Raw genomic sequence first — 11,255 nt, 5'->3', positions numbered from 1 at the left:
TGTTTCTTGGTTCTGGCCACAGAAAGTGTGAATACAATATACTTGACCTCTCTGATACCCTTGCAACTAAGCTCTAGCATAAGGCAAGTAGTCAGTGCCCAAGACACAATGATCACCTTATGTGTAAACTCCTGTCTTGGGCAATGTTAGCTTACATGCACAGTATAATGGCCAGGACAAGAACCTGATGCAGACTGAGGACAATCACATAAATCCTTTAAATATTTGGTTTATTTCCCGCAAGTAAATCTCCCTTCAGGCAAAGCACTGAGCAAACTGATTTTGCTAAAGCTACTCCTTAATAAGTTCTTTGCATGTATGATCGGACTCTGTCCTGGCTACACCTGTGGAAATCCAGAGGAGGTTCTCTGAACTCATTTGTTACCAAGGCTTAAACTGACTGCAGAATTTGATTGTGTTTCTTTGTATAACAGGAGTATTTCCTGCAGAGGCTACATCATAGTGAGGAAATCAAAAACTAAATACTTCCTTGTAGGTCTCTCAACATGGCTTTCCACTCCAAACACATTTCCTTATGTGTCCCTAGAGACCTTTATTTTATATATATATATATATATAATATATATATATATATATATATATGTATATATATATATATATATATATATTTTTTTTTTTACCTTGCTTACTATAATATTGTGCATAGCCAATACTCTCTTTGTACATGTATCCGTTGTCATTACTACCTCCCCCTGAGGTGGCTGGTGGTGAGTTATAAACTATTTTATATTGTTTTCTAAAATACGCAGACATTGCTCTTAAAGGTCTTTCCCATTGACTGGTGGTTTAATATGTTACCAGCTAAAGCGCTTATTTTCTCTTTGATTTGTGAGTAGAAATGGACAAGCCAATAAAACCTCAAAACAGGCGCACACTTGGCCCAGGCTGCTTGGCGTTTGTCCAGTCTATATAGCTAACTCAGAAAAGAGCCAGCCCAGTGAGAGTATCTTGCCATTAGTTCCTGGCAGCCAGAGTGGCATTACAAAGCAGCTTATACATATCCTTTGTCATATGTGTAAGATCAGCTGTAGGCTCATTTTAAGTTTTGGCTCTGGTTCAGACTAACATCTTAACATTGTAATCAAAGTATCTGGCTTGGAACAGGACAGGGCTACGATTTTATATATTGTCTGCATAAGGAAATTAAAAGATCTCAAATAAAGAGAAATTCTGACTGACGATATATTTAAAAGGCATTGTGGTTTCCTTTATCACCACTAATATTAGCTGTTTCAGCTAGTTTTGTTTTTAAAACAAGGCCCATGTAAAAGTCAGTCCATATATTTGAGTCACAGAAAGTGAACTTTGAAAAGTTAATTTTAAACACCTGCGTTTGAAACACTGAAGACAATTAAGTGTGTCCAAGTGGCTTGGGAAACAATTTCATTTTTAGTGACACAAGATATTTCTGGCTTGTTTAAGAAAATAACAGGGAAAGGCCGTGTTCTTTTCAGCCTTGTGTGGAATCAACAAGCGTATAGTTATGAAATGTGGCCCTTGTTAGGTCAATTGCAGTGTTGCATTCACATAGCTACGTGGCTTCCAGAGTTAGCTGTGCACTGAGCTGAAATGTTTACTCCTTCCTTCTAAGACAGCGAGCTGGGATCACACTTTACAGTCTTCATATAGGGTCTGGTGCCTACTGGGAAGCCTGTAGCTACGTCAGGTGTCTCAGCAGACATAAAATGTACAAGGATTTTTAGCATTGCAGCGACTGATTGCATGAACCTCTAGGTAGTTAAATGCCTTTAAGAACATGACCCAAGTGTCTCCAATTTTCCAAAGGGAAACTGCAGCTGTACAATTATTCCATGGTAAGCCCTTCAATACTAGACAGTACTACTAGAAAATTGCTGTCACCTTTGTAACTCTGTAGTTCTTTGACCCAGAGTCTTTGCACTTTAATATGCACATAATTGCATCCATCTGCCATAATGAGATCAAAGAATGGTTGTTTTAACTGTTCATCCAAAATGAAAAAATGATTGCACCAGTTTGTTGGTTAACCAGCTCAGGATCATTCTTTGATTCTGCTTCTGTCAACGGAGGATTATATTAAAGTGTAAAATTGATACATTTTTAAAATGTCTGTAATGGCATCACAACCCTTTCAGCTTAAATACAAATGCTACTTTTTTTTTTTTTTTTTTTTTTTTTTTGGGGGGGGGGGGGTCTAAAAACCAATATTGCTTCACAACTGACATGCTAAATAATTCCCTTTATCTCTTCAAATTTGGATTTGAGTCTGCAGGCATTTCTGAGTACACATTAGTCAACTGACTGCCCTCAGATAAAAAGTCAAAAAGAATTAAAGGGTGAATAAAGTCATGTTGAAGCATTTCCAGTATTACATTGATGTACAACACGGGAAAATGGCCTGTATTGGTTCAGTACTGCTTGTATTGGTTCAGTCCTCTCCTAAGTCAAGAGGAAAATACTTCTGCCCAAATACATAAGAAATAAAAATCAGCAGAGAGAACTCCAAAGGACCATCCAGCTCCATTCATTCCTGTAGAATCCCAAGTTATGGAGTACGGTGTGTGAGTCTCTGACAGAAAATGCACCAAGAGAATACAGAAAAGAGTATTGTCTCACAGGTATCTTAAGAAAGTTAAAAATCCAGCAACCCTGGTTATACAGTGTAGTGGATACTCTTCAGTGTTTGGACACCTTCTCTCTCATTAAACAGGTTCTGATTTCACCAGCTATATTGGAACTCCTGGTAAAAGCCTAATAGGCAGTCTGTTTGCCTACACTGTCATGAAAATTTCTCTCACTCTTTTTAAGTGACATGAAGTTTTTTTGAAAATTTAGTAATCTATACTCTAATTCTGTTAAAACAAAAAAGCCAAAGATGTCATAAAGTAACGAGAGAAGACTGCCATTGAAGTGGTTATATGTAGTCTTATAGTTTTCAAGAAAAATCTGCAGAGATCCAAAAGGCACTCTGGTTTCTTTACTTCAGCATAAAAGCTAGTAGGAGCACAGAGTCACAGACTTTGTGGAGACAGACAACAGTTCTTTCATGTGTCTTATTTGTTCTCTTTGCAGGATATGATGACCTGATGCTGCCAGGTCTAAGGGAATTGCTCCCGTCTTAGAATTGTTATAGTGTGAGGAAAGAAAGAAATCAAATCCTATCTTTTGAGCCTTCTGAGAAAACCAGAGCAAATAAATTTCTGTGTACAGGTATATCTTTTCTAAAAATGGGTTAACGTGGCTTTTAACGTGTAGGACAGTAATCAGCTTTGCAGACCTTTAGAATGGGAAACGATGCTTCCATTTCTACCGTGGATCCTGGCAAGTGAATATACATTCAGGATCAGGCCCACTGTGACTTTTCCTCAAATCTATAGCTGTGGATCATTTGTGCTGTTATACAAAGGGAATCATCAATCTGAGCAAGCCCAAAGCTTGTGTTGACTAATAAGGATTTCCAGAACAAACTTGGGGACAATGATTCAGATCTTAGTGGAAGAAAAAGAGCAAGAAGGAGGTGGACAAGAAGTAGAAAAATTCCAAATGATGTGATAGTTTTCTTTTTGTGTTTGATTTGTTTCATTGTCTGCCTTGGTCCTACTTGACAAAACTATGATGACTCATACACAGAGATTGTCCATATTATTTTTTTTACCACAAAAACTAAGTTGAAAAAAAGGGTTTTATTTTTATACAGCACTGTCCCAGTTTTGGCTGGGATAGAGTTCATTTTCTGTTCTGGTTTTACGTGGGACAGGGCTAATTTTCTGTCCCAGTTTCAGCTGGCACAGAGTTAATTTTCTTCCTAGTAGTTGGTATGGTGCTGTGTTTTGGATTTCGGATGAGAATAATGTTGATAACACACCAATGTTTTGGTTGTTGCAGAGCAGTGCTCACACAGAGCCAAGGACTTTTCAGCTCCTCATGCTGCCCTGCCAGCAAAGAGGCTGGGGGTACACCACGAGCTGAGGAGCTGGGAGGGGACACAGCCAGGACAGCTGGCCCATATGGACCAAAGGGATATTCCGTACCATATAATGTCATGCTGAACAATAAATGGGGGTGGCTGGCTGGGGGGGGGGAGGACATGCTGCCCAGGGACAGGCGGGGCATTGCTTGGTGTGTGGTGAGCAGCTACACTGTGCATCGTGTGCATTGTAAAAAAAAAAAAAAAAAAAAAAAAAAAAAAAAAGTAAAAATTCTTTTACTGCTATTATTTTCCTTTTCTCTTCTGTCATATTAAACTGTCTTTCAACTCACAAGCTGTTTTTTCTTTTTTTGTGTTGTTATTGCTGTTTTTGTTTTTCTATTGTTCTCTCTTCCATCTCACTGGCAGATGAGGGGTGAGTGAATAGCTATGTGGTACTTAGCTGCCTGTAGGTACCCCACAGTAGAACATAATTTATTACACAAAGAAGCCCCGACTTCTGCCGCAGCATAAGAAGCAAATATATTCTTCATGATGTCAAACTATTATGTATATAAGGAAGTCAAAAACAAACAGGCCGTCAAGATCTTTGAAGAGTTGCCCAGGAATGTGGGGAGAGAATGTAAAGGGATTTATTTTGTAGCTAGCAAGATGTATTGAAGACAGAAGTTGATATATAGTGGGATTTTGAACTGCAGTGTCTCCAGCATACATTTCTGTAATAAAATGATGTCTGTACCTGAATATTTTAAGGCAACATTCTGTAGTCCTCAAGTGTTAAAGCTGAGGGTACACAGGGAAAAAAAAAAAAGATTCTTAGGGACGATACTACAGTCACTGAGTATGGAAATCGTTCTGTAGATCTGTTTCCATAACGAATCTGTATCACTGAGCATTCTTCCACTTTCTACTTTACTACTGACAGTTCAACACATTCAACATGTTGAGCATGAACGTGAATATGTTCAATGTTGAGAGGGGAGATGTAGATTAAAGGTTAGGAGGAAATTCTTTACTCAGAGGGTGGTGGGGCATTGAAACAGGTTGCAAAGAGAGATTGTTAATTCCCCCACCCTAAAGTGTTCAAGGTCAGGCTGGATGGGGCTTTGAGCAACCTGGTCTGGTGGGAGGTGTCCCTGCCCATGGCAGGGGGGCTGGGACTGGGTGATCTTTACTGTCCCTTCCAAACCAAACCATTCTGTGATGCTTCTATGATGAAATACACATGGGAATGAAACTACTTTCATATGAAACAATTTTTGATGACTACATTTAAAAACTGCATCGTCTTTATAAAATAAATTATGGTTTGCTTATTACTAATTCAACTGTATTTGTGTTATTTTTAAAGGCAGGAATAAGAAAGCAGAAATATGCATCATGATTGTCATAAAAGTTATTCTATCTGCCACACTGGCAAGGGAGTGGAAGCACCACTTTGACCGCAGAGAACTGCATCTTCCCTGTTTTCCCTGTGAATTCTCAGCTGAGAATGGCAGAGAGGTTAACGTGTTACACAAAGTGAGAATATAGGCATTGGAGTGGAAGAAAGAGGAATGGTGTAGTATTGTCATGACTTGAATATCATGCCCTGTTACTGCTCGAGAGTCATTGGTGCTCCATGTTTATTGTTGGAGTAAGTTCATGCTCTACTCAGCACTGGTGTGGCCTCACCTCAAGTACTGTGTTTAGTGTTGGGCACCACAGTACAAGAAGGACATAAAACTATTAAAGAGTGTTCAAAGGAGGGCAAAAGATGGTGAAAGGTCTGGAGGGCAAGACGTATGAGAAGCAGCTGAGGTCCCTTGGTTTGCTCAACCCAGAGCAGAGCAGGCTGAGGGAAGGCCTCATGGCGGCCTGCAGCTCCCTCACGAGGGGAGCGGAGGGGCAGGCGCTGAGCTCTGCTCTCTGGGGACAGCGACAGGACCCAAGGGAATGGCATGGAGCTGGGACAGGGGAGGGTCAGGCTGGGGGTTAGGGAAAGGGTCTGCACCCAGAGGGGGGTCGGGCACTGGGACAGGCTGCCCAGGGCAGTGGTCACAGCACTGAGCCTGCTGGAGTTCAAGACGTGTTTGGACAATGCTCTCAGACACAGGGTGTAATTTTTTGGGTAGTCTGGTGTGGAGCCAGGAGTTGGACTCAATAATCCTTGTGGGTCCACTGCAACTTGGGATATTCACTGATTCTATGATTCTAGTTCAGCAATTGCAAGTGCTGGGTGCGGGTTTTTAAATTAAGGATGACACCCTGGGAGGCCCTCATTGTAAATGATGTCATCAAAGTATCATTAAATGCAGGTAGAAATAATTCTGGCAAGCCCCAATTTGTGACATGGTCACAGTGCTGTTTAGCTGTGCTAACAGGACTCCGGGCAGTTCATAAAGCATCAGCATTACCACCAGTGTTCAAACTTTTGGATGGCAGCCTGTTTCGCAGTGTGTCTCAGGGTGTCCTCAGAGCTCTGTTGAGTCACACCTGGCTGCTGATGGCTGCAGGGGTGTGGTGACTGGGTAGGTGCTCTAGGAAGGTGATGCTGCCACTCCCCTGATTTCTCCAGAGGCAGCCGCTGCTCAGTGAACTGTTTGCAAGTAATAGGCTTTAATATCAGGCAGAAAAACAACTGTGTGCTCAACCCTTCTCCATACCGGCATCGAGCTCTACCTAGTTTCAGGCATGCAGCCTTGAAATAAGCGGTTTATGCCTTCATGCAGCAGGGGCTGTAAAGGCTCTGTACCCCCTGACTGACTGTACGCCACGGTTTTGGCTGGGAACTAATTTTCTTCAGAGAGGCTCACACGACGCTTTGTTGGGGTTTAGGATGAGCATAAGGCTGATAACAGGTTGATGTTTTAGCTGCTGCAGAGCAGCGCTCACACAGCACCAAGGCCTGGGGGTGCACCAGGAGCTGGGAGGGGACACGGGCAGGACAGCTGCCCCAGGCTGGCCAGAGGGGTGCCCTGCACGGGCACGGCGCAGTGCTTGGGATTCAGGACGAGAAGCGCTGCCACTGCCCAGCACCGGGCGCACGCAGCCCTCGGGCGCCACCTCCCCGCCCGCCCGTGCCTTTAAGGGCGGCGGGAGGCGGGGGGGGCGTGCCCGGGGGGGGCGGCTGGCGGCCGGGCGGGCGCTCGCCATTGGCTGCCCGGCGCGGCGCGGCGCCCGCCCCGCTGGGCACGCCGTTATGTCGGTGTGGCGGCGGCGGCGGCGGCCGGCCGGGTGGCGCGGCGCGCATGCGTACTGCCAGCCGGCGGGGCCGGGGGCAGCGCTGCGAGCGGGAGCGGGGCGGGCGCGGAGCGGAGCGGAGCGGGGCAGGCGGCGGCGGCGGGGCAGGGGCAGGGGCAGGAGGAGCGGGGGCAGGAGCAGGGCGAGGAGGGGCAGCGGCAGCAGCAGGAGGGCGGGGAGGAGGTGGCCGGAGGCCGGCAGCGGGGCGGGGCGGGGCGGGGCGGCAGGCAGACGATGCCCACCGCCGGCCGCGGCCGCCCCCGCCGCTCCCCGTCCCCATGAGCTGACGCCGCGGGGCGGCGGCGGGGGCAGGGGCAGGGGCAGGGGCAGGGGCAGGGGCAGGGGCAGGGGCAGCAGCGAGCGCCCGGCGGGGCCGGCGCCCCGGCATGGCCGGCTCGGTGAGTACCGCGCCGCGCCCCGGCGTGTTCCCGTCCCGTGCTTTTATCCTGTGCTTATCGCCGTTTCTCCTTTATTTTTATTTATTTTTATTTATTTTTATTGTTATTTTGTTTATTTCCCTCTCTCCCCGCGGGGTGCTCGCCGCCCGCCCCGCAGTGCGCCGTCCAGGTGAAGCTGGAGCTGGGGCACCGAGCGCAGGTGAGGAAGAAGCCCACGGTGGAGGGCTTCACCCACGACTGGATGGTGTTCGTCCGGGGGCCCGAGCACAGCAACATCCAGCACTTCGTGGAGAAGGTCGTCTTCCACCTGCACGAGAGCTTCCCCCGCCCCAAGAGAGGTAGGGAACAAAAGCGGGGACTCCTCGCCTCCTCGCCCACCCGGCCGCCCCCCAAACCAGCCGCAGATCCCCCCCCCCCCCCCCCAAAAAAAGGGGTCTGCACCCCCCCCAGGGGTGCCCCTGAGCCTTTTGTCTGGGGTCCCCCGGCGGTGCCCGGGGTGCCGCGGGGAGGTAGCGGTGCAGACAAAAGGAGGAGGACGGGTGCCTCCTTTGTGAGCAGGTTCCTCTCCCTGCTGGGCACCCTGCTGGCTCCCCACGGCTCTGCGGTCCCCACGGCACCTTCAGAGCCCGGGAGCGGGGTCCTCGCTGCCCAGAGCGGTGCAGGGGGGGCAGAGGCAGCACGTTTCCCAGCGCTGGGATGGGAAAGCCGCTCTGCGGCGAGGTAGAGCCGTGCTTTGACTTAATTTTTAACTTAAATTTTTGGCTGGGTTCAAGGGCAGCAAGAGCTGTGATTCTTGATGCGTTTTTACATCAGTTATTGTGGATCTCCAAGAGCGTTTTCCTTGCCTCAACCAGTGCCCTGTAAGAGCAGCAGCGCTTCAGCTGCCGAGATCTTCTGCTCGAGCGTGAGCTGCTATTTCCCTTTTGTCATCGTAAAGCCGAATATGTTTCAAAGTCTGTGTAAAAGCCGGATGGGGTTGCACAAATTGTTTTCAGTGGCTTGTAGTACTGTGATATTCCCGGTGAATCAAGTTGCCCAGATGCACTGTGGAGCCTTCCTTTCTTCCCTATTTCCCTGTTTCTTGTGCAGAAAAACGTGACTTCAGGTCAATCTAAATAGTTTGGAAGAAAAACTGAGCTCTGCATAGCCCAAATAGGCGCAATGGCATTGTCTGTACGTAGTGAATGAACGTAGTTATATTGAAGTCGGGGAGAGAAAGTACGTTTAATACTTTGAAGGCTGGTCTCTGTGTAGCGGGTGCTTACAGCATTCTGCTTTTATCACCGACTCTGTATTTATTTATTTATCTACTTGTTTCTGTCTGGCCATGGGGAACATGACTTTGCAGCCCAGAGCTAGGGGTGATTGCTAGGGGCGATGTGGATCTCGCTAGTAAGAATATATTAGAACTTCGGCAAGTGAAGGATGGCATGGTTTGCTCCAGCGAGTGCTTTGTGTCTACAGCTGCCGAAGCTAGTTATGCAGTCATTTAAGCCATTGTTTTAAAGTGTTTGTTTTGGAGTTTTATTTCTGTGCGTCTTTTTCATGATGTGGCAGCTGCTGGGAAAGATGCCAGCTTATATAGCCCGGGAGGGGACTTGTCATTTTGTGATTGCACATGACTGGGATCATAGGAGAATACGGGCTGTTCGGTGGGAGCGGCTGCCATAGGATGAGATGGTGAGCGCTCTGTTCCCTTCCAGGCTTTGCTCCCCCTCCCTAAAACTGCAGCAGAGAGGAGCTGGGGGGCAGCGTGAGGGACTTCAGGCCCTCGAAATCACGGTGGAAAAGATGAGCATTGTGCTGCTGTGTTTGAGTTATCTAGCACGCTCTCTTGTGTTCAGATGTGTTCAGAGGAATGGCGGTGACGTGCGCCTTGTGAATGGGAACATCTTGTGTGTTTTTCTAACTTACAAATATGGTTAACGTCTTTGCCAGAAATATTCTGGGTTTTCTTAGCTCTCTAAGTCGGGGCTGCTGGTTTGATCTGACCTCAGATGGCCTTCGCTGTAGCGGTGGAAGTGTTGCCTGTTCCGTGGGAGTAGCAGGCTTGCTGGTAGCCGTACCCACTGGTTGGTGTTTGCGTACTGGTTCTCAGTCGCTGTCCCTGAAGTTGCGACATGCTTTATTGCTTTGTTACAAGATAACCCACCACTTGGAGTTACTTGATAAGTTTTCAAACTAATCCTGAGCCTCCCCTTTCATGAGCAGACGTAGGTGTACAATGTTAATCGAAGCTAAGTGTCAGGATAGGGACTGGCTGTAGGACTGAACTTCTTGGTGAGTGATCTGTGCATCTCTGGATTCGTGCTGTGAATGGCTGCTCTGACGTGTGTGCTTGTGAGGAAAAGTTCTAATTCATTAAGTCTGTTTGCAAAACCCTTGGATCAATTTGAGAATAATAAATGAATAGGCTATCATGGGCTTTATTAGCTCCTAGCATTTATGCTACCAGCTCACTTTATTGCTGGCATAGTCATCCAAACATCGAGGGAGGGGAGGTGAATTATTTTTCTGAAGCAGCTTTTCCATGCGCTTGCTTTACTTGTTTATGAGAATAGCTGGGTGAGTGTCAGTTTGGCTACAGCTCTGGTTTTGCCTATCTCTTCTGGCTGTACCAGGGATTTTGGAAATAGTGGATGTTGGTGGTAAGTTTGCAAACAAAGGTGTGTCCCTGTGTTTGTTCTACTAATAGCTGCTGCAGGGCAGGCAGGGTCCTATACACTGAAGTTGCATTATTTTTCAGGTGGGAATGTAGCTGGGAACAGCATTTGAGTTTCCACAGTGCAGAACAGGCTGATTTGTGTGCCCAGTCAAGATGGGAAGGTGATGGTGACTGGTGGGGAACAGAGTGTGTATTATCTACAGCCACTTAATGAACGAACCTTCTTCACTATCTCACCTTAAAAATTTGAGCTTGGCAGCAGTTTTGTTTTCCGTTGTTTGCCTTGTGATGACCAAGTGCTCCAGTTTGTCCTTGCACGAAGGAGCATACAGTCATTCTCCATGGTTCCCTGCACTTTGTCACATCCAATGGCTTGCTTCTGCCATCTGACTTCCATGAGTAGCTTCACTGGGGGGACTGCAGGACTACTTGTCAGAATAAAGAAAGTATATCGTACCCAAGCCCCATTCTGGAGCAGAGTTTTGCAAGGTAAAAGCTCTCTAAGATCATGCAGTCACCAAAAAAAAAACCCACAAAACCAAACAACAAACAATGAACCAAAAAACAGTTTTCAAATATTGCCTGTTTCATGATGCTTAAGTAAATTGGTTAACAGAAGGCATGGAAAATTACTAGGTTTCTAGCTTGATTTCAAATCATGTGTTGCGCTACCTTTTTCCAGTCGTGTGAAGGAATCTGTGCTGTGTACAGGAGTATAGCACGAAAGCACACCCATGGAACAGGCTTTGTCACTGAGTTATGGTTCGTTTTGGTCCACTGCATAACCAGCGAGCTGCATCCAAAAGAGGAGCTGTTGCTCTTTATGACAATGTATCTTGTTATTTCTGAAGATGCTAAGTGGTTTAGAAAAACTTTATTCCTCTTATGATTGCTGATGCTCTGCAGCAACAGCCTAGCTTGCTATTTGCCTCGCAGCATTTCGGTCGAGTAAGGGAACACATCCCTTGATATCCTCCAGCGGCTCATTTTAAGTGATTATTGGAGACTGCATTGCAGCTGGTGTGGCCTCAGTGGTTAAGTT

General features: G+C 46.5%; 1 protein-coding gene across 4 annotated transcripts in view; it reads left to right on the top strand.

Moving 5' to 3' along the window:
* Positions 1 to 7,345: 7,345 nt before the first annotated feature.
* The window catches only part of MLLT3 (MLLT3 super elongation complex subunit), a 146,144-nt gene continuing 142,234 nt past the window's right edge, over positions 7,346 to 11,255 (top strand). The window contains exons 1-2 of one of the 4 annotated variants that reach the window (XM_038170967.2): positions 7,346 to 7,548; positions 7,706 to 7,886. In XM_038170967.2, coding sequence (XP_038026895.1) covers positions 7,537 to 7,548; positions 7,706 to 7,886 — 193 coding nt within the window. In that variant the 5' untranslated portion in view covers positions 7,346 to 7,536. The remainder of the gene's footprint in view (positions 7,549 to 7,705; positions 7,887 to 11,255) is intronic. The other 3 variants (XM_038170965.2, XM_038170966.2, XM_038170964.2) reach the window with 3 other exon arrangements.

Source organism: Anas platyrhynchos, chromosome Z, assembly GCF_047663525.1.
Source record: "Anas platyrhynchos isolate ZD024472 breed Pekin duck chromosome Z, IASCAAS_PekinDuck_T2T, whole genome shotgun sequence".
Lineage (NCBI taxonomy): Eukaryota > Metazoa > Chordata > Aves > Anseriformes > Anatidae > Anas > Anas platyrhynchos.
This window is presented reverse-complemented; position numbering and strand designations above follow the sequence as displayed.